Source organism: Alnus glutinosa, chromosome 6 (genome assembly GCF_958979055.1).
Source record: "Alnus glutinosa chromosome 6, dhAlnGlut1.1, whole genome shotgun sequence".
Lineage (NCBI taxonomy): Eukaryota > Viridiplantae > Streptophyta > Magnoliopsida > Fagales > Betulaceae > Alnus > Alnus glutinosa.
This window is the reverse complement of record NC_084891.1, coordinates 27,386,289-27,408,349: the sequence shown is the minus strand read 5'-3', so window position 1 is coordinate 27,408,349 and position 22,061 is coordinate 27,386,289. Positions and strand designations below refer to the sequence as shown.

The 22,061-nt window shown below is 37.9% G+C and overlaps 3 protein-coding genes and 1 non-coding gene across 4 annotated transcripts; 1 reads left to right on the top strand and 3 right to left on the bottom strand.

Annotated features, from left to right (window-relative positions):
• Nucleotides 1–1,407: 1,407 nt before the first annotated feature.
• Nucleotides 1,408–1,480, bottom strand: TRNAE-CUC (transfer RNA glutamic acid (anticodon CUC)). Its single transcript has one exon. It is a non-coding gene; the product is annotated as a tRNA-Glu (tRNA).
• Nucleotides 1,481–1,567: 87 nt separating this feature from the next.
• LOC133870718 (protein ACCUMULATION AND REPLICATION OF CHLOROPLASTS 6, chloroplastic) lies at nt 1,568–6,911 on the top strand. The gene is made up of 6 exons (XM_062307918.1): nt 1,568–2,211; nt 2,399–2,623; nt 3,133–3,393; nt 3,509–4,469; nt 5,714–5,850; nt 6,530–6,911. The coding sequence occupies exons 1-6, from the start codon at nt 1,663–1,665 to the stop codon at nt 6,818–6,820; spliced, it is 2,424 nt and encodes an 807-aa protein (XP_062163902.1). The 5' UTR covers nt 1,568–1,662; the 3' UTR covers nt 6,821–6,911.
• An 899-nt stretch (nt 6,912–7,810) lies between these two features.
• Nucleotides 7,811–14,184, bottom strand: LOC133871082 (kinesin-like protein KIN-7F). Its single transcript, XM_062308439.1, has 12 exons — nt 13,862–14,184; nt 13,360–13,449; nt 13,174–13,274; nt 12,965–13,078; nt 12,759–12,840; nt 12,580–12,647; nt 12,435–12,494; nt 12,197–12,321; nt 10,695–11,031; nt 9,422–10,582; nt 8,810–9,129; nt 7,811–8,203 (listed from the first exon to the last, which is right to left on the bottom strand). The coding sequence occupies exons 1-12, from the start codon at nt 14,070–14,072 to the stop codon at nt 7,825–7,827; spliced, it is 3,048 nt and encodes a 1,015-aa protein (XP_062164423.1). The 5' UTR covers nt 14,073–14,184; the 3' UTR covers nt 7,811–7,824.
• A 2,730-nt stretch (nt 14,185–16,914) lies between these two features.
• LOC133871906 (pentatricopeptide repeat-containing protein At1g25360) lies at nt 16,915–21,125 on the bottom strand. The gene is made up of 3 exons (XM_062309367.1): nt 20,912–21,125; nt 20,068–20,212; nt 16,915–19,834 (listed from the first exon to the last, which is right to left on the bottom strand). The coding sequence occupies exon 3, from the start codon at nt 19,780–19,782 to the stop codon at nt 17,389–17,391; it is 2,394 nt and encodes a 797-aa protein (XP_062165351.1). The 5' UTR covers nt 19,783–19,834; nt 20,068–20,212; nt 20,912–21,125; the 3' UTR covers nt 16,915–17,388.
• Between the last annotated feature and the right edge of the window lie 936 nt (nt 21,126–22,061).

Here is a 22,061-nt window from a genome sequence, read left to right as displayed (position 1 = left end):
GAGGATAGGATTCAATTTGGAGCTAGGTAAAAATCAAATGGGTAGCAGAGAGGAGAATTGAACTATAATAATGTTTATGAAAACTTTGAAAATGACATGTCTTGTAGTAAAATATGAATTAAGATCCCCTCAAATTCTTTACCCGAATTTGATAGAATTCGGGCAGGTTGTGTGAGTAAGCATTTATGAGACCCACCTGACCAAATAAAAGTTGGGCTGCCCAACTGCTTATCCGGTTAGGTGAATCTCATAAATGCTTACTCACAACAACCTGTCCGAATTGTATCAAATTCGGGTAAAGAATTTGAGGGGATCCTGATCCGTAGAATATTGTAGCTTTGACGATTGCGAGGACAGTATTAAATGTGGTAACTCACTCACAATAACAGGTAAAACAGTTACCATGACAAAAAAAAATTATTGAAAATTAAAAAATCTTTTTTTTTTTTAGAAGAAAGAGAGATGATTGATCACCGCTAATTGGTGAGGGGAGTCGCCCTCACCGAATGACGACCACTTTTCTATGAGCGACAACATCTCCTCACATAGGAGTATTTGTCACTCTCTATGAGGGACTCAGCAAAGTTGTGCATGTTGGTCACAAAACATGCACTTGGCCAACCTGTTATCCTAGAAGCATGTGTGTTGTTGATTTGTGATGACGGTAAGTTGGAGCCGATGTACCATGGACAACCTAATGGTGTATCATGATTGTGATTGGGAAGTTAGCCATCCTTTTTATTTTAAATATTTTTTTTAAGGGTAAATGTAAAATTTAAAGTAAATATGTCACGTGATAGATACAATTGGCACGTGACATATCAAATTTAAGAATTTAATTATTGAAATTGAAAATCTAGGACTAAATTTTATATATATATATATTTTGCCTACTTTCGGTTATTGAATTTAAGGCTATAGCATTAGATATTTGACTACAAATTTGAAGGCTCACCCAACGTCCTTAACGACTTATTTGATAAAAATTAAGGGTGCGTTTGGGACTGCGATTTCGTAGACAATAAGTGCGATTTTAAACCAAATCGCAGAACATAGATCGTTTGGGAACTGCGTTTTTAAAAATTGCGATTTGAAAACGCAGAAAATCTGCTTTTTCAAATCGCAGATAAGATAGTGCTTTTTTAAAAACGCAGAATTTTAAAGGTAAATTCGCGATTTTAAAAGCCAAACTGCGATTTTGCCAAACGCTTAACTGCGTTTTTAAAAATCACTTTTTTCAAATCGCACATTTTTAAATCGTTATTTTAAATTGCACTTTTTGAAATCGCAAACCCAAACGGACCCTAAGTATTTATAGCATTTACTCATTCTCTTCTCTGAACGAACCAAGTTACTAGTCAAGAAATCCAAGGGAAAGAAAAGAAACGAAAGAGCGAAGTGCAAAAATTCCGTTGCCGGGACTTGAACCCGGGTCTTTCGGGTGAGAGCCGAATATCCTGACCAACTAGACTACAACGGATTTGTTGCGTAACAATCAGCCTTTTGATTAAAATCTAGTACGTACAACTCGAACATTTAAAGCATTTTCGAAAATTAGAACTCTGCGTCGTGCAGAGACAGAAAAGAAAGAAAGAAAGAGAGAAAGAGGGTGTAAGTTTAAGCACAGCAGAGTCTGTGAGACTGTGACTGTCTGGTGGTTCAATGGAAGCCTTGAGACCCCTAGGCGTTGGCCTCTGTACTGCTCCAAGACTCCTACTCTCACTGCCCCATCCTCGAAAATCCCACAAGCTCAGCCCCTCCTCCGGCGCCGGCGGTGGTTGTAGTAGTCGTAGTAGTAGACTCTCCACCACCTGCTCCGCCAGCAAATGGGCCGACCGCCTCATCGCCGACTTCCAATTCCTAGCTGAACCCTCCTCCGATCACTCTCTCTCCTCATCCACTGCCACTCTCCCTCCTGCTCCACCACCGCTCGCTCCTCCTGAAGACCGCCACGTGTCCATCCCCCTCGACTTCTACCGCGTCCTCGGCGCTGAGTCGCATTTCCTCGCCGATGGCATTAGGAGAGCCTACGAAGCTAGGGTTTCGAAGCCCCCGCCGTACGGGTTCAGCGACGACGCTCTGATCAGCAGGAGGCAAATCCTCCAAGCCGCTTGCGAAACTTTAACGAACCCTAGCTCACGACGAGATTACAATCGAGGCCTCGTGGATGACGAGCTCGGAACCATTTTCACACAAGTCCCATGGGACAAGGTACTCGCGTTTTCAATTTCTCTTGTGCTCTGTTTGGTTGTTTAGAATATGTGCAAGATTAATGGAAATTGATAAATTATCAGTTACCAAAAAGCCTTAGCCGGTGGAAAATGGTGAATTGAATCACTTAACCATTGCTTTGACAGAAATTGAGCCTATTATGAGTGTGGAATTGATGGATTTGTAGGTTCCTGGAGCTCTGAGCGTGTTGCTAGAGGCCGGAGAGACCGAGCTAGTTATTCAAATTGGGGAGGGTTTGCTCAGAGAGAGGCTGCCCAAATGGTTCAAGCAAGATGTCGTCTTGGTGTTGGCACTGGCTTATGTCGACATGTCGAGGGATGCAATGGCATTGGCTCCGCCGGATTTCATTCGGGGTTGCGAGGTGCTAGGGAGGGCTTTGAAGCTCTTGCAGGTATATCTCTAAATCACTTGTTTTATTGGCTTGCGATTTAGTATTTTTTGCCGTTTCATTTTTCTTTAAACTTTGATTATGTGCCTTTTTATTCTTCTATTTGAAAATTTCTTACCCTCTAGAGGTTTATTAATTGCTTGAATATTCACTATTGGTTTGGCAATGCATTGCATGCTGATAATTGATAAGGAGTTTTCCTTTTAAAATTATTTCAATATAAAACTATGTAAGAGCGCACTAGACAGATTTTCGATCATAATGGGCCGCCTTTAGAGGATGCAATTAATAAATGCTGCAATTTTTGTACCTGAAATGCATATAAGGGATCAAAAGCAGTAGGGGAAAAAAAAAAGAGTTAGAAAAACAACAAAAAAGAAGAGAAATCTTGCAAATATCAGGTCTCAGTATGATGACATAAAGGAACAGAAATTCAGAATTCAATCTTCACTAACTGCTAAGAATTGTTTTTTTGATAGAAAAGTGATGTATTTATCTTGACTGCTGTATAGGAGGAAGGGGCCAGTAGTCTTGCACCAGATTTACAAGCACAGATTGATGAGACATTGGAAGAGATCACCCCACGTTGTGTTCTGGAACTGCTAGCTTTACCTCTTGGTGATGAGTACCGGTCGAGAAGGGAAGAGGGACTCCGTGGTGTACGTAACATTTTGTGGGCTGTTGGAGGAGGGGGAGCTGCTGTTATTGCTGGGGGATTCACGCGTGAAGATTTCCTGACTGAGGCATTCTTGCGAATGACAACATCTGAGCAAGTAGAGCCATATATTATTTTTTCAATTCGTGCCGGTTAAATTTATTGCTTGCCATTCAATTGTCTTAATCTCAATTTGATTTTTTTTTTTTAAAAAAATCTTTTTTCCTTGAAAGGTCGATTTATATGCAGCCACACCACCTACTGTGCCAGCAGAATGTTTTGAAGTTTATGGAGTGGCACTTGCACTTGTTGCACAAGCCTTTGTTGGTAAAAAACCTCATCTCATAAAAGATGCTGATAACCTGTTCCAGAAACTTCAGCAGGCTCAGGTTACAGCTCTTGACAATGCTGTCCTTGCCTATTCTCCCAGAGGAAACCCTGAGGTAGACTTTGCGTTGGAGAGGGGCCTTTGTTCACTACTTGTAGGGGAGCTTGATGAGTGTCGCTCATGGTTGGGCTTGGACAGTGATAATTCACCTTACAGGAATCCATCTGTTGTAGACTTTATCTTGGAGAATTCAAAAGATGATTATGACCAGGATCTTCCTGGGCTTTGTAAACTGTTGGAGACATGGTTGATGGAGGTGGTTTTTCCCAGATTTAGAGACACTAAAGCTATACAGTTCAAGCTTGGTGATTACTATGATGATCCTAAAGTCCTTAGATATTTAGAAAGGCTGGAGGGAGTTGGTGGTTCCCCCTTAGCTGCAGCAGCAGCCATAGTGAGGATTGGTGCTGAGGCTACTGCAGTTCTTGATCATGTTAAGGTTAGTGCGATTCAGGCATTGCAGAAGGTGTTTCCTCTAGGTCACAGGGAACATGATACTGGATATCAAGAAGATGGTGACTTTAATTACTCTGTTCCTGCTATAGAAAGTGAAGAGCCTCATGGAGATCCTGATCGAGGCGATCCTGCCAATATAGCTGAGATTTCTGGAAGTAATAGCTCTGGTGAAATACTCGAAGAAGAATTGATGACTGACAAAATTAAAGATGCAAGTGTGAAGATTATGTGTGCTGGTGTGGTCATTGGGCTAATGACTTTGGTTGGCTTGAGGTATATACCGGCTAGGAACAGCTCATCCATTCTACGTAAAGAAGTTGGTTCAACAATGGCATTGGACGTCAGTGCAGGTATGATATAATGATACATTGACAGTGTATCTCAATCTAACAAAGCCTTTAACAGTCAACTACATGAAACTTTTAGGCAATTTCACTCTATCTAGAGAATATCTCTAACAATATATGCCACTTTCACTTGCAGATTATGGGAGTTAACCATTGCGTGTTGCACATATAAAAGAATTTTGTGCTTGAATTTTTTGTGCTACTTTTTCATTTAACCATTTTTTGGAGATAGTCTTTCTGATGGAACCTTTTTAGTTTTCAAATAAATCCCAAATTTGTTTGTGGGGATACTCAGAAAGTCATTTTTGGTTCCCCAAATAGAACTAATTTTAATTACTCCAGAGGATTGATGGCAGCAAAATAGATGGCATCTTTGTTTATGTTTCTTAGATGTGTGGTATATTATCCCTGGAATTTTTAATTTTCTTGTCTTCTTTCTCTCTCTCTCTCCCTCCCCCCTATGAAACTATGGCTTACATTTTGTTTCTTACCTATCTGTGTGGTTTAACCCAATTAATTGTTAGAATTTTGCTATTTATCAAAAAAAAAATGTTAGAATTTTGCTGTTATTTATGAACAACACTCTCTGATCCACTTGTTAACTGTTAGGATTAGCTATTGACAAATTTTGCATTCAATTTTTATGCATGTAGGGGACTTCTGGTTAATCAAATATTGTTATTCTTAATTAGCTCTAGTTCAAGTGATACTTCCTCCTCCCATAAAAGTAGGATGGAGGGTAGGTTGTGGGTTGAAAAACCAATGGATGCATGTGTAACTTACCCAACAAAAGTAGAAAATCACATATTCTTGTCTTTAAGAAGCAATTTCCTTCTTGTAGTGTCCTTAATTTGCCCATCACGGAACCATGGTGGTATATCTTACAGCTATCCAGTCTCCTCTTTCTTGTCGTATAATGATGTACTAGGAAAATTTGAAATTCCAGGATCTGATTGTGCCCTCTTATTCTGAACCAAAATCTCACTTAAAATGGCTTCACTTCTTGACTACCATTTGCCTCAACTTATGAGACTTACCCAAATTGGACAACTTCCTTAGAAATTGTTTTTCTTATTGAAATGTGTATCAAATTGACCCCCAAAGTCCAAGACACCTATTGGTTTTGCATCTTTAGATTCGATGTGTAACCTCTAATATAACGAAATATTTGATATCACAAGATGCACAGAGATGTACTCAGGCATTCACATTGCATCATACTCTAAACTTCACATTCAATTATGCAGGGTTCTCAGGAGATGAAAAGGCTAGGGAGGAATTACCCAAAATGGATGCAAGGATTGCAGAAGGTCTGGTTCGCAATTGGCAGAACATTAAATCTCAGGCCTTTGGACCTGATCATTGCCTAGAAATATTGCCAGAGGTAACACAATGTCCTTGGTTTCTGTGTTAATTAGCAGGAATCATTTCCATGAGATAGCCACCAGATGTTGACACTGTATATAAATTAAAAATTATTTTCCACGTAGAGAAGGCCTACAAGAAGGGGTTTAAAAAAAAAAAAAAAAAAAAAAACCCACCCATCCAGTGCCTTAGAAATTGGCAACCATGGTTTCATTGCCCGCCCCCTTGCGCCGTGGGGTGGGGGTGTCCTGGGCATGGCAGAAATCCTTTCTTCTTTTCTTGTCCTTTTTATAATGCTACAGAACAAAAAATTAATGCTGGGAATAATTCTGCACCAACGGTTTTAAATGTACCAAAGCATCATGTGTTAAAATGCATACGTGTGCACACACACAGACTGCTGTTTTTATTAGTTTCAGCTTCTTTGTCTGGGCTAGTGTTAACCCAGTTTTTAGTAGGGTATATTCTCGACATGTTCTGTTGTTATGGGTGTTTTTTGTTGTTTGAATGCCATGCGTATATTGCATCAAGGTGCCTACTAGATTGTTTATGCTATGCTTAAAGTAGAGTTCATCAGAAGATTTTTGTCAGCCTGGCAGGATTGCAGATTATGCATTTTTCTTTGAGGAATTCTAATTAGTCACCAATGTAATGGTTAATACCTTTCTTAACCATCCAATGATATTGCGGACTGCCAGGTTTTGGATGGTGAGATGTTGAAGATATGGACAGATCGTGCCGCTGAAATTGCCCAACTGGGTTGGTTCTATGACTATGGTCTGTTGAACCTCACTATTGACAGTGTCACTGTGTCACTAGACGGGCGGCGTGCTGTCGTTGAAGCAACTCTCAAAGAGTCAGCCTACCTAACTGTTGTGGACCGTCCGGAGCAGAATGCCGCCAACACCAGAACTTACACAACGAGGTACGGAATGTCTTGTTCCAATTCGGGATGGAAAATTACTGAAGGAGCCGTGCTCGAATCATAATGAGGTTCAGTGTATATACCATCACTGTTTTTGTTGATCTGATTCTTAAAATTGTTATTTGTCGTATTGTTTAGGGTTTTTTCTTTACCAATTACATATTTAGTAAGAATTAATCCCCCCACCCAAAAAAAAAAAAAGGAAAAAAAAGGAAAAATCTTTGTTCATAATGCAGATATCCTGTCTACTGTTCTGACTGAAGGGGGTAAAACAACACCGCGTGCACCGAGCCAAGGCCGCGATTATGAATGGTTAGTCTGTGTGTCCTGCAGTTAAAAAGGAATTTATCCAGTTAATTTAGTGTTCTCTTTAAGAAAGCAAAACATGGGCTCTTCTGTTCAGTGAGACAAAATATCTATTTCAACTTAAGTCAAATTCCGTTAATACACTAGGGCTCGTTTGGTACACGAAACAGACTCTTAGAATAAAATGATTGTTCTTATTGCTTTGTTTGGTAGAGGTCTATTCCTTGAAATAACTATTCTCTTATGAAGAGGAATAAGTATTCCTCTGAAAAATGAGATGAACAGTTATTTCTTTAGGAAGAGATTACAATTTCTAGAAAAAAAAATACTCATTTAATATTTGCTCTTTTTTTTTTAAAAAAAAAAAAAAGAGGAGGAGAATAATGTAGGGTCTTTTTTAGTAATTTTGATTTGATTCCAATTAAAATATATGAGTTGTTACTAAACTAAAGAGTAGGAATAGTCATTTTATTCTACCCTATTTTATTCATAGTAATAGCTATTCAATTTTCAATGAAATATTCATTTCACAAACCAAACGAGGCCTAGATGTTGCTTTTTGAACTACTTTCTTGGCTCCGCTGACATCAACTCCAAACAAGAAAAGAGAACAAAGAAAAAACGTTAAGGGGAGAGAAAAAGATTAAAGAATAGGGCCAAGGGGGATAGACAAATATCACACATTGGAAACTAGAATAATAGACGGAAGAGAAGAGGAGAGACGAAATGGAAAATGCTTCCATTTTAATAAGTTGAGGTGGGCTATCTGGTAAGAAGCAGGAGATATTTGAACATAGCTGGTACCTTCCTAGTTCCAAAAAGCTTACGAGGGAGGAGACAAACTTTGTTTCCATCTAACGTTCTCCGGTTTAGCGGCCCGGTTAAGAAGCTGAGTCCAAATATCTCCTTGGGGGCTTGACATGTTTCTACAAATCCCACCAACTTCGCAACAAGGGCAGCACTCTCCTGCACATGGTTCATGTCCTTTGGCACCTTCCATAAGTGGTGTGCCAATTGAAGGCTCCTTCGCTTGGTTTTCAACCCAATACCCCACTTCTGATAAAGGCGTTTTCGTTCCTTTTTTGACAACTTCCCCACTCTCTTGCTCAACATTTTCCTCTCGCGATTGAGAGCCTTCGCACTGTTCCCCAACCAAAAACAATGATGTTAGATGATTAGACATTTCTTGTCGGCACATAAAAAAACAAATCGCATAAACCTTTGCTTATACTTTCTAACAAACAAGGAAGCTATTATTACAACAACAATTTATAAAGCTACCCATAAAGAGTTTCCCCTGCCCAAAGAGTGGGCAGCTCCTACTCGGGAAGGGGAGCCCCCTCTCACAGACCTCTGCCTAAAGAGGGGGCAAGGGTAATAACAATATGGATCCCTAGTTGTAGGAGATCCCGGTCCATTCATATATATGACTACTTCATCTCGAAGCTATATCTTGGGCCTACCAGGAAATAGTTCCGAAACAGTATAAGCATTACTTTTATTTATTATTTTTTTTTTTTAAAAAAAAAAAAATAGTCCCAAAATATAACAAAGTTTTGTTAATTTCATCATTGTTGATGTTGAGCTCATGATATCAAAATCAACAACTTTATGATAGTATACTTGTAATAAGCTATACTTGGAGTCCTTGGGTCTGTAACAAGGGAGATTTGGTACTTCGAGTGCATGTGTATGTTTGTGCTTGTGTCTAAGATGAGTCCCCTCACATGGAAGAGAAAGACTATACCTTGAAGCTGGTGTAAGAGTTCGCCTCTCTTTCATTATGCTACTTCCACGTGAAAATGTGACCTTAAGAAAGGACAACCGTCTGAGCTCTACTTCCATGTATACAGCGTCCGATGGTTCGCCTTTGAAGAGAAGAAAGAAATAGGTTCTGTGAACCAATGGTACATTGCAAGCATCCCAGAGTTCAATTATTTCTCTCCGCTTCCTCTCAAAATCGAAGGGCCAATTAGAACCAGGCTGCAGAGCACCCAGAACTTTATCCACGCCAGCATCTTTTATGCTGCTCCTGTGCTCATAGGTCCTTATTGCGGCATCTCGTTCCTATCACACATAACAATCCCATGATAAAACTTGGAGCACTATATATGAAATGCTGAAACTGGATATCGCGATATCGCGGCCCATGATTTCTTTGTTATATGTTCTCGAATTATTAATACCAATGATGATGTTTAAGTGAGATGTGGAAAGGATAATGCCAAGAGATGACATGCATGAAAACCAAGAGAATCACAAGAGACCTAAACGTAATGTGTTTGTGTGTGTGTGTGTGAGAGAGAGAGAGAGAGAGAGAGGGGGGGGGGGGGGGGGGGGTGGGGGTCTGGCTTCGCACCAAATCATCAAATAGTCTCTTGGACTGAGGTTTGGCTGCTTCACTCTGTCCTGCAGTAAAATTGAGGGTGCTTTTCAGCGTTTTCGCATTCTCTGAATCAGATTTGCTCCTCTTCTGTGCTTCTGTGAAAGTCCTCTTCACAGAATTTTGAGAAGCTTTTCTCAAAAAATTTCCAGTGCTGGCACTAAACTTCAATGCAGGAAGACTTCGCTGAGGGCCTTCTTGAATGCTGGGGAAGTCCTTCTCAGACCCTGCAGGTGGCGAGTTTTCATTCCGGTCTGCCTTCTCAAACCAATGAGAAGATTGAGTAGTCATGAGAATTGCCCTGCAACTTTTGCTTCTAGCAAATTTCAAGCTTCTAGTGCTAGACAAAAAATATGCTTCAGAGGATGGAGATTGCTCTGAAGGACAGAAACTGATAAGACGGTTGATGGCCTTTTGCATGCTCTGAATTCTTTGCTTCAGATCACTGTAAGTGTTGTCATCATCGACATCATTCATATCCTTAGCTACCTTCTCTGGGGATGATACTGCATCTTCATTCATAACCTCCTCAGGTCGCTTCTGTGGAGATGACACTACATTTTCATCCATAGCCTCCTTAGATCCCTTCTGCGAGGTTGTTGCATCTTTATTTGTCGCCTCCTTAGGTCCCTTCTGTGGAGATGTTACAGCATCTTCATTTGTTGCCTCCTTAGGTCCCTTCTGTGGGGATGTTACAGCATCTTCATTCATGGCCTGTCTCAAGGGGAATTGTCCAACTTGTTCTTCAGGACCAGGTAAGGGAAGAGAGGCTTCTATATTTTGATCTCCTGGAGATTCCTCCAGTACTTCAATACATTGAACTTCCTTGCAACTATCTTCAGATTCTGCATCAGCTCTTTCAGCAATCTCCTCCCAGGTCAGATATGGATCAGGGTCAAAAAATTCAGGAGTACTGACATCCAGCAGGGAGTTGCCTTCAGAATTCTCAGAACAATGTAGGTAGTCCTTGTTGGAATTATGCACACTGGCTCTGTGTCCAAGATCGAGATCTGATGACTCTAATGTAGAATATTCATCAATTCTTAAAAACTGATCTCCAAATGACTGCCGCCTATTCTTAATGCGATACCGAGTAAGCTGACATTGCTGAGTCAATTCTTTAATCTCTTGACCCATCTGCATGGAAAAGCAGCGTACGCCTCAGTTGAACATGTGAGCAAACACTATATAACGGACATCACCTGAGATATTTGAAGAGACTGGGTTCTAGATATTGATTACATCATACCTTTTCAATTAGAAGATCTTTCTCCTTCAGTAAGGCAGCAAAATCGTACGTGATGGAATTCGACACCAAGCTCTTCAACTCATTCTCCAGTCTAGTCAACTCTCTTTGCAGTTGCTTTACCATTGCTTTATCGGACATCAACACATTGACCTGTGCATTAGTAGTCACCTCCTTAGCACAACTTGCAAACAAGAGTGTGTTTCTTGATTGCTCAACGTGACAGTGTGCAGGGCTCATGGTGCAAATAATCGCTGTTCTGGCATTGCCTCCCAGAGAGTTTTGCAGAATGCGTGTTAGCTTGGAGTTCCTATAAGGAACATGCCCATTTCTTCCCTTGCTGCATCCACTCGTGACAGTAGATTGACAAGGAACTATTAAGCTAAGTTTACAATAAATAAAGTAATAAGGTCAATTAAAAAGGGAAAAAAAAAAAAAAAAAAAAAAAAAAAAAAAAAAAAAAAAAAAAACAGGAGTTTTCAAGAAGAAAATATACAAATTTTTAAAATTTCCAGCCCCAGGCCCCGAATGAGAGACAAGGTATAAGTCAGCAATTGACATAAAAGGCAGCATATCCTACGGAATAAATACTGCTGTGGAAACCCTCCAATTAGTTGAACATAATTACATCAATCTCAAGATGCTACTATAGAACATGATCTAGATTGTTGCTCAAGGCTTAAGCAGGATTAAACAAAGATATTTACTGGAGCGATCAATAAAAAGCTGCAGTCTGCACAACGTAACAAGGGAATGAAAGCGAAGACAGCCAAGCTAGCCATTAAGACAACTTTATGTTGCATATAAAATGACTTTTAGATACTCGAGTCCTAGGACTTGCTACTTTTGAAGCCAATAAGGTTAAAAAAGAAGAAAAAAAAAAGAAAAAAGATATCTGCATACACTAACCAACGACCTAATGTAATTTACCTTTAAGTGCAGTTCCATGTGTTAGTTTATAAGGACAGAATTTTAGGAATCCTGATTGATAGAAGGATTTCAATAACAAAAGTAGTAGTGAGAATGAAAATTATATAGTAGAGTTTAGAATCTGTAGACATGCTTTTATGAGGGTTCTGTGAAGAAAACTCAGTCTGGCAAGCCGTTAATGAACATGGTTCTTCTATGAATACAGGGGAGGTAAGATTAGTTGAATTCTAGGTTTTTTCAGGACTTTGGCCTCTTAGGTTGCTTGTATTACAGGTTGCAAAATAATACACCTTATTTCCTCCACATACGAGCTCTAGCTGTCATCAAGGATGGAATTTGTAAGCAAAAGTTATATACTGTACTGGCCTGAAGGCATCATTTCGATCTCTTTTCATACTTTTTAAGGCAAGAAGAGAATAAAGCCGACTTAAATTTGAAGGTCATATTTAAAATAAATAAATAAATCAAAGCATTATAGCCATATTTGAGATCACGCAGTCATCCTCATTTTGCATATTCTAGCTGATGGTTGACAAATGAATTGAAAAGAATTGTTAAAAGACAGATTATAAGACCTTAATTTTCGGATTACAGTTCCAAGTGTCAGTAAACTGCGATTTATATGGGAACCTTCTTTCAATCTTGCACCAGCTGATGATGTCTGAGAAGCACGCTCACTACCGGCAAGATCAACAAAATCCTGCCCAGATAAACAAACTTAAGTTCTCATTATCCTTTGAAATGAAATTATTCCAACAGAACCTTATGAAGAAATTTATTGTTAATCACTCAAGGACAATAGCTATTTCATACCACTGTAGCCACAAGAGTGCTTGGAGCGCCTATATATTCATGAGCAGAACTTTCAATTGTCTGTGGAATACACGCGGGATCCAACAATTTAGAAGAAGAGTAACAATATAATAAAATAATTACTTTGTAATTTGATGTTTCATACCAGTCGCAAAATTTGATGAGATCTGGAGCTAGTTTCATTCAGAGAGGTCTCTCCTATCTTCCTTTCAGCTGCAAGCATGCAACACCCAGATAACAACATAAACATCAATACAGTGAAAACAAATATGAGATAGATATAATGTCATTTTGTGAAGCAAAAGCTAACACAAGGTTCTTTACCTTGGCAGATGGAAAGGAGCTTTTGCAGATGGTCCCAGTCCCTCAGAGTCACCTCCGTAAGTCTCTCAACAACAGTACCTTTCTGTAGAAGTGAAATAGCACTATTGAAGATGTTCATGATCATTCAATCACAACTATCTTTAAAGAACACAGACAAAAAGAACAAAAAAAAGAAAAAAGAAAAAAAAAAAAAGCACACTATTAACCTCTGGGTCATCTAGAAGTCTAAGTGGAACATTGTCTGAGCTGAGGAGGTCTCTGACAGCTTCGTTATAAATCTCCATGGCAGAGAACTTCAAGATAAATTCCCTTTCTTTATGCTAAAAGATGAAATAAAACATGTCAAACTTATGTTTTTGTTCAAGGAACAACATAGAATAAGTTGTAAATATGAGATGTTTAAGTTTGTACATACCATATCTATGTATTCACATATATCTGCTACTGCATATTCTGTAATTCCACTCATGGTGTATGTCTTTCCACTGCTGGTTTGCCCATATGCAAAAATGCTTGCTGTGAACATATTTTTCACCTTCAGTCGTCTACCATCGTACTCGAATATCAGGAAACAGAAAATGAGGTCAAGAAAATTACTCACCGTTAATACCGCTGACTGCTGAAAGGGCAACGTCCCTTGCTCCTTCTTCATATACCCGCTTTGTGGGGCAGTTGCTCCCAAATACTCTATCTATACCCAGTTCATTGAAAACTTGATGTTAATATAGAAGCGTAAAGTTTTAGGAAAAATGCGAGAAAAGAAAAAAGAACAAGAAAGCAAGTAATAACAACAGGTTCTATAAACTCAAATAAAAAGTTGATTTTATTATAAAAGTGTAAGTTTTGTTGGGATCGGTACCATAGACATGGATTCAAGTTCATACATGAAAAAGAAAAACAGAAGTGATGGAAATGAAGTTTTATTTAAATTTATATTCCAACATCGTCATCGTATATGGAAATGATATCATGATTCATTTAGAGGAACCTTGGGAGTTTGACATTTTAAGACATTGGACACGACAAACTTGAAGACACTACAACCATTAATCAAAAGAAATGGTAATCAAATGAACAGACAAAGCAAGAACGTGCTTGGTTACCATATGTATAGGAGGAGGGAAGCATGGCACGGTCCGGCAGGTTGTGCTTGAACGTGATGGTGTTTCCATTGATGCATTCCCAATAGGACACATCGTTCCTCAAAATCTCTTTCTCATTCAAAGGTCTCACCCTAACTGAGACGAAAATCCTCTCTTCTTGGCCATTCGATCCCGGTGTGTCCCCTTGCATCATCAGCTCCTCTCCCCTCATTGTTTCTTTATTCAAAAATCCCAAATTTCTTCACAAACACACTTAAAAGCCCTCGAATTCATATGCCGCTTTTTGGAAAGAAAATCCGCATTGTGAAAGCATTCACCGCCAAATTTCCTCTTCAAGATCAGAATTAAATAATTTGAAAACATACAAAACAAAAAAAAAATAATAATAAAACAGAGAAAAATTACTCAGCCAAACAATTTAGCTCACCTTCTGTACCCTCCAAACCAAGAAGAAAAATCAAATGGCATTGGAACTACATACTTCAATGAGCAAATACAAACCAATTTACGCAAGGTAAAGAAAGAAAATAGAAATTGGTGAAACCTGTAAAGAAAGAGAAATTTGGGCAAAAGGCCCTAAAACCACAAAGACAGAGAGGGAAGTAGAACCGACCGTTGAAATGAAACCGCCAATTGATGTATTTATCGTTTTAACCTCCACTTGCTGTGTATTAACGCGGTAACCACCCATTGTTTTTCTCTCTCTTTTTTTAAGTAGTCTTCACAGCCTCTGTGTTAACGGCAAACCAACTTTTGGACACCTCGATTTTTTATTTATTTTTAATTAGTTAAGTGAAAAATCAAATTCAGCCCCTTTGTTTCAGGCTATTTTAATTTAGTTTTTATGTCTTCAATCTCGATTTATTAGGTTTTAAATTTTTCTCTGGTTTTAAGTACGAGTACTTTATTTCTCTGTATTCTCTCAAATGTCACGTGACTTTTAAAATTACCATTGAATTTTAAAAAGATCATTATTGAATTTTGATCCAATGATGATTTTAAAAGCCACGTGACATTTGAGAAAACACAAAAAAAAACTCTAGTTCTCTTTATAACATTACTCTTTAATACATCTATTAGACCAGATATATCTTTATCTTCTGATAAAGATAAATCTGTCAAGAATTAGTTCTCTTATGCTACAAGTTATATAGCTTTAGGTCTCTACATTATCTTATGTTTCTACTACTATAAGTTGTATAGTTTTAGGTCTCTTATCTATTGGTTGTACAATCCTTATCTACTGGTTGTACAGTCCTACTAAAGGACTTCTCTATGGTTTCACGATAACTTTGTACAGTCCTATCCAAAGACTAACTCTCTTCTTATAAATACAATCTCTGCCCTACGGTTAAAGTAGGCATAATTATCCAATAAATCTCTAAATTCTACAACATCTATCTTTAATTTATTATATAATTAATTAATGATATGTTATATCGGACTACTTAATTAATGTTTCGTGACTCTCATTTAATTAGTCATGTGCTAACTATAAGTGGTACATGGCATATAAGTGGTACATGGCACATTTACTTTTATTTAGTTAATTCAATTTATTAAGTTTTAATCAGTCCAACAGCAAATCGTGGCATCCTTCTTTTTTTTCTTTTTTTCTTTTTTTTTTCTTTTTTTTTTTTTTTTTTTTTTGAGTCTTCTTAAAACAGAATTGAATTTCTAACAAGTAGTTGGGTACCATTACCATTTGCTCCAATATTAACTAAAAGAAAGTATTGAAGGATTTCATCCCTCCTTTTGAAAATGATTGGATCCATCTCAGCCTCTTCCTCTTAGAAAGCTACAAAAATTTCAAGAAATACAAATTTCTGTACCCATTATGTGGCACATTGAGCCGCAACCAGATCCTTTTCTAGTAGCATTCCCACTTATCCTTCTCCTTTACCTTCAATTCCTATTGTAAATGGCAAAGACCTCCCTCTCTTTCTTGAGAGGGGTGGTAGGCTTTTTTCCACCCAGTTCTAGTTTTTTTTTCCTGTTGCTTGTTTCTTTCAAAGTATTTATAAAAAATAAAAAAAAAATAAATAAATAAAAGAAAGTATTTGACTTCTTTTTTTAGACTTAAAACTAAAGCCGCGGATCCCCTCCAATTGAGAATTCTCTTTTCTTAACCCTTCCAATATGTTTGGTATACATAATAATTATTCTCCTTGTAATTCTAAAATAAAATGATCATTCATATTCTTTAGTTTGGTAGCAACACATAGTTTTCTTATCGTAATTGAATTAAAATTCTTAAAATACCAAAAATTTATAAATAATTATAATTTTTTTTTTTAAAAAATAAATTATATAGGTAACTGACAACCCATTTAGAGTTTCGAAATTTTTTAGTTTATTTTTTATTTTATTTTTTAAAAAAAGTAGGTTTGCAAAAAAAAAAAAATTACTCGGTTTTATTTTTATTTTTTTGGGAAAACTCATTTTGTTTTTCAACGACGAGAGGAATAGCTATTTCTTAATTTAAGGAATAACCATTCCAAGAGCATAGTGTGCAACCAAACAAATGGAATGAGTATTCCATAAGAATGAGTCTATTCGCGAGTAATTCTAAATGTCATACCCATGTCCCTCTTGTGTCCCTCTAAAAATGAGGTGGCTTTCAAAATCACCATGTGATCAAAATTCAATTTTAATCAATCACAAGTCCAATGGTGATTTTAAAAGCCACCTCATTTCTAGAGGGACACAAGAGGGACATGGGTGTGACATGTAGCATTACTCGTCTATTCGCATACCAAATTTCCTCCTCATCTTTGCCCACTCCTCTTTGGGTAGATACGTGAGAGAGGCTCTCCTGCCCGAGCAAAGAGCCCACCTGCCTCTTTGTGCGGATATAAGAGTCCTCTCACAATTCCCCCGAGCATGTCCATTGGCTTAGTCATCTTGCCTTTCTAGCTAAAATGGCTAACCATTTCTCAAAAAACTATCTTCATCCAATTATGCAAAAAAACAAATTAAAAAATGAGTCTAACCACGGCAATATCAACAAATTTCATATTTCGAAGTAGTGGCTTAACCGGCAGTCATACACATTTGGATCTAACCCCCAAAAAATAGTATATCAACCTTTTTGGCAAATATCACTATTTTACAGCTTGTTGACCGGTGTTAACACTACAAAAATAAATAAATAAAAAGTAAAAAATTAGTGGCTAACGTGGCTCCAATTGCATGCCAACATGTGTCAACAAGTCATAAAAAAGTTGTAAGTGTAACATTACTCATCCGCAATATTAGAGATTATAAAGAATATTCTTTGTTGAGCTTCAATACCTTCTGTAGAAAAAATCCAGAGAAAAGTGAAAAACTCATGCATGCACCTTTGGCAAGACTTTCGGAAGTCGCTTGAGAATAACTGTTTGTTTCGGTAGTTGAATCCATAATTAGCGGGGCTCTGCAGTTTACAAATTCCCACACTTGTGGGCAACAAATAGGAAAATGAGATGGGGTTTTCTACCTTTGACTTTAACCTTCTCCAATAGATAATCGGCTGACAAATATTCTGCCTACCAATAATTGCCACAAGAGCATTCACCATTCCTAAAATGATGAAACCTCTTCCCATCTCTCACAACTATCTCTCTCCCCACCACTTTTGACATGAACTTGAATGCATTATGGCAATCCCCACAGATCCTAAGGTTCTTGAAAACCCTAATTGTGGCTCCTAGAGGAAGCTTCATAAGCCCAAAAACAACTGCAAGCTTCTCGCTATGAGTAGACAAGACAGACTCCTTATGCTCAGACTCCATATCATGCAACACATATTTTGTGTCAGGGACATACCCAAGTTTTCTCAATTCAAGTATCAATTGCTCTAGATAATTGTACACCGCTTGCACCTCGGGGTGCCGTGTGTCATCAACCAAGAACACATGAACCTTGTTTTCAACCTCAACCCAACTACATGCAGGCTCTTTCTTAATCCCCCGGTCCCTCATTAATTTCCGCACCTTAGCCACATCATTCCACCTGCCTGCAGCGGCATACATGTTTGACAAAAGCACATAGGTCCCATCATGTTGTGGCCTTAGTTCAAAGAGTCGATCAGCAGCTTGAATCCCTAAATCCATGTTCTCATGGAGCCGGCAACCAGCAAGAAGAGCCTCCCAAATTGCTGTACCTGGCTCAGAAGGCATTGATTCGATTACATCCTTTGCCTCTGAGAACTTCCCAGCTCGACACAACAAATCAATCAATCGAGCATAATGATCTTCACCAGGGTTTATTCCGTAAAAGCCAGACATTGAGTCAAAATATTGACGCCCTTCTTTGACTAAACCAGCATGGCTACAAGCAGAGAGAACTGTGAGAAAAGTTATCCTATCAGGTACTATATCTTCCTTCAACATCTGCTCAAAAAGTTCTATTGTTTGAAGACCTTGTCCATGTTGCCCTAAAGCTGCAATCATAGCATTCCAAGATACTGAATCCAAATAAGGCATTGTAAGGAACACACGATTTGCGGCCTCAACAATGCCACATCTTGCATACATTGTAATAAGTGCATTTCCAGCTGAGAGGCTTGAATCATGTCCCAACTTAAGTAGCTGAGCATGGAGCTGGCGTCCATGCTCCAATGCTCCTAGCACTGCACTAGATGTAATTGCTCCTGCAAATGCATAATCGCACGGCTCAAAACCCTCCGTTCTCATTTGGTTGAACAGCTTCAAACCTTCTTCTCCAAGCCCATTCTGTGCAAAACCAGATATCATCATCGTCCATGTTAGAAGGCTCCTCTCAGGCATCTTATTAAAGAATAACTTAGCTTCCTCAATGCGCCCTGCATTCACGTATGCAGACAAGATTGCATTCCATGAAACAAGATCTCTTACAGGCATCTTATTAAAAATCCCCCGAGCCTCATCAACTCTACCACATTTCCAGTACAGTGTAACCAATGCATTATTCACAGAGAGTGAAAACTCAGGTTCAGGTTTCCCTTCTGTTCTCAAAATATTAGCATGCACTTGCTTTCCATGTTTGAACAATCCAACATTAGCACAAGCACTGATTACACTAGTATATGTAAACTCATCTCGCTGAATCCCCATTAAATGCATCTTCCTAAACATTTCCAATGCCTCATGAATAAAACCATGGCGTACATAACCTGAAATCATTGCATTCCATGCAAACGCCAACTTTCCAGTCATCCCATCAAGCATTTCACGGGCTGCATCAAGATCATCATTCCTCACATACCCTGTAATCATCGTTGTCCACGTTAACTCATCCTTCTCAGGCATCTCGTCAAACAACTTTTTAGCTGCACCCATCAGCGACGACGATGATGCTAATGGGGAGGATGCACACTTTATATAAGCAGATATAAGCGCATTCAACACTGACGTAACAGAACCTGTTCCTGATTTTAGCATAGCACAATGCATTTGCTGGCACTGTTTTTCCTCATCAGCTATGAGCGCCAAAGCTCCAAGTACACTGGTGAGCGTAAAATTATCTGGCCTAAACTCGTGTCGCCTCATGTTGCGAAAGAGTTCAATTGCAGCGTGGCCATCATTATTATGGGAATAGCACGTGATCATCGCGTTGTAGAAAATGGTGTCTCTGATACTCAAGGGGGTACCACAAAATACTTCCTGAGCCAGCTTCAGATTTCCTGCGGCAGAGTATGCAGCAATCAGCGTCGTTCTTGCAACTATATCTTGATCGGGAATACTGTCGAACAGGTGGCGGGCATAGCCAATATTGGATGATTTGCAGTAAACATCGATGAGACGGTTGAGGATGTGACCACGTGGCATGAACCCAAAAGTCATCATATGGGCATGGATAGTTCGAGCTAGGGAATACGAACGGGGGCTTCGAGAGCAGCATAGTTGCAGTAGGGCAGCATAACGGTTGGCAACTGCACGGAAGTCCAATGTCTTCCTCATATTGGAAATGCTGGGAAGTCATTGTTTTGTCTAATAGTAGCTTTTTCTGTCACTACATTAACATATGCATTAGCATAAAAATACACATTAACATAAACATACGGCCCTAGTCAAAATAAATCCTACTAGCTTTTTCTGTCACTACATTAGCATACGCATAGAACTAATAGTAACTAATATTGTCTTCTTTAGATACCATAGGAAAATCCACGCAAGCATACATTTCTTAATGGCTCATTTGAATAAAATTGTAAGTTAATAATGAGATAAAGGAAGAAAACATACCTGCAATGCTGACTTGCTGACCCAAAGATCACACAAATATTCAACATAACCACGTGGAAGCCTCAAGCAGATGACAACTATTGATCAGTATTGAAACACTTGAAGATAGGACTCCACTTGATCCTGATAAGGATCAGCGTCGTATCTGTAACAAGAGAAACAAGAATGAAACTGAAGATAAATCATCCGCAGCCCAAGATTCAAATGACAGTAGTTTGAATTCAAGTATTGTAGATAAGATGACAATTCATAAAACTTACTAAGCATTTCAAGAATTTATGGGAAATTTTGATTGTTAATTGAATATATAAACTACAAAGATGAACTGGATGGGTAAAAAATCTATATTAGACCGACAGTAAAATTTTTTACCAAGTGACAACAAATCATTTTCATTATTGTTGATATTGCTTTGCTGTTATAATATTCATACCACATTTGTTTTTCGTATATACAAATTTCTTTTGATATCTTTTTTTTTCTCCCGTCAATTTTTCTTTTTCCACTGCATTGGACAAGTGATCCAATATATCACTCTAAAAAAAACAAACCCACAAACTTAAAACGTCCCTTTCCTCAAGCAGCAATCTAGACAACACTACAGCAAGAACTAAAAACCAAACTACAAACAAAAGCCACCGATGGATTCCTCCTCTGGGAAAGCCCAAAAATACAAAACGGCAAAAAACCCATAAAATACAAACGCAAAAGCCAATCAACCAGCCATGGCCCATCATCAAATCTCCAACAATTAAGCACCACGATTCTTGACTCAAAACAGAGAAGAGAGAAACCAGATTTAAGCGGGAAAAAAAAAAAAAAAAAACGAGAGTGAGAAGGTTACCTTGAGCTACTGAGAGAAACAGAGAGGCAGACTTCGTTGGAGGCGGAGAGACAGACTTCCTCGTTTGAGAGAGAGAGAGAGAGAGAGAGAGAGAATCGGAGAGGCAGGAATGGGCGGATTAGCTACTGAGGGAGAGAGAGGCGAGAGAAGCGGGAGAGGCAGATTTCGTTGGAGGGAAGTGTAAGAGAAAACATGCGAAGAAAGGTGTTGAAGAAACAAGGTGGGAGATAAATAATAGGGTTAAATGCCTTGGTCCATTAGTTTTAACAATTTTATTTTTTCTTACTCAGGGTTCATTTTCTTTAACAGGATTATAATTCTCTCCATTTTTATTTTTATTTTTATTTTTATTTTTATTTTTTTTTCGAGTTTAAGATAATTTAAGTAGGTAATTATGAGATACTACTTATAAAATCCTGATCCCGTAAGTAAATGATACTTCATTTATGGCTTAAATACTCCGTTCATAAAACTAACGAAATATCACGTCAAACCAATTAAAACATGTCACGTGTCATATGCCTAGTCAAAAAAATTTAAAAAAAATAAAATGAGAAAAATAAAAAATAATTTCTATTTTTTCTGATTTTTAAAATTTGTATTTTTTTAAAAAAAATTGGCAATACATATGACGCATGGCAAGTTTTGATTGGTTTGACGTATAATTCTGTTAGTTTAATAGACGGATATTCCCATCTCTATATTTAACCTAAATCGAGGTACCATTTACGATATTAAATAAAACTTAGGTGAAAAAAAAAAGTCTTTAAAACTCAATGAGTGATAAAGCATTTAACCCTAAATAATAAACAAACGATGAGTCACAAATGTATAAAAATGCAAAATACATTTTGTTTACATAAAAGTTTTTAATTATTAAAAATAATATGACAACACATTAACCGTAGAGTAGTGAGCGCTCTCAATGTGGCTTATATATATTTTTGACTAACTAAAGTTCAATTTATATATAATAGTAAATAAGTTTTAAAAGACATTATACATTCGATTATCTATTATTTTTCTATATCATTTAAATAATTTATTTTTTTATTCTTTGTCCAAGGATGCTTTTTTCACCTGTCATTTTTTTTTAAATGATCAATTTTTTAAAGGTTATTTTTCAATGATATTTTTTATTTTCTTCCAA

Coding starts and splice junctions, on each gene's coding strand:
- LOC133871082 (XM_062308439.1), bottom strand. CDS start 14,072: ATGAGGGGAGAGGAGCTGATGATGCAAGGGGACACACCGGGATCGAAT. Junction 12,495..12,579: donor CTCATCAAATTTTGCGACTG/GTATGAAACATC, acceptor TGTATTCCACAG/ACAATTGAAAGTTCTGCTCA. Junction 10,583..10,694: donor AAGATCTTCTAATTGAAAAG/GTATGATGTAAT, acceptor TTTTCCATGCAG/ATGGGTCAAGAGATTAAAGA.
- LOC133871906 (XM_062309367.1), bottom strand. CDS start 19,782: ATGAGGAAGACATTGGACTTCCGTGCAGTTGCCAACCGTTATGCTGCC.
- LOC133870718 (XM_062307918.1), top strand. CDS start 1,663: ATGGAAGCCTTGAGACCCCTAGGCGTTGGCCTCTGTACTGCTCCAAGA. Junction 2,212..2,398: donor CACAAGTCCCATGGGACAAG/GTACTCGCGTTT, acceptor ATGGATTTGTAG/GTTCCTGGAGCTCTGAGCGT. Junction 5,851..6,529: donor GCCTAGAAATATTGCCAGAG/GTAACACAATGT, acceptor GCGGACTGCCAG/GTTTTGGATGGTGAGATGTT.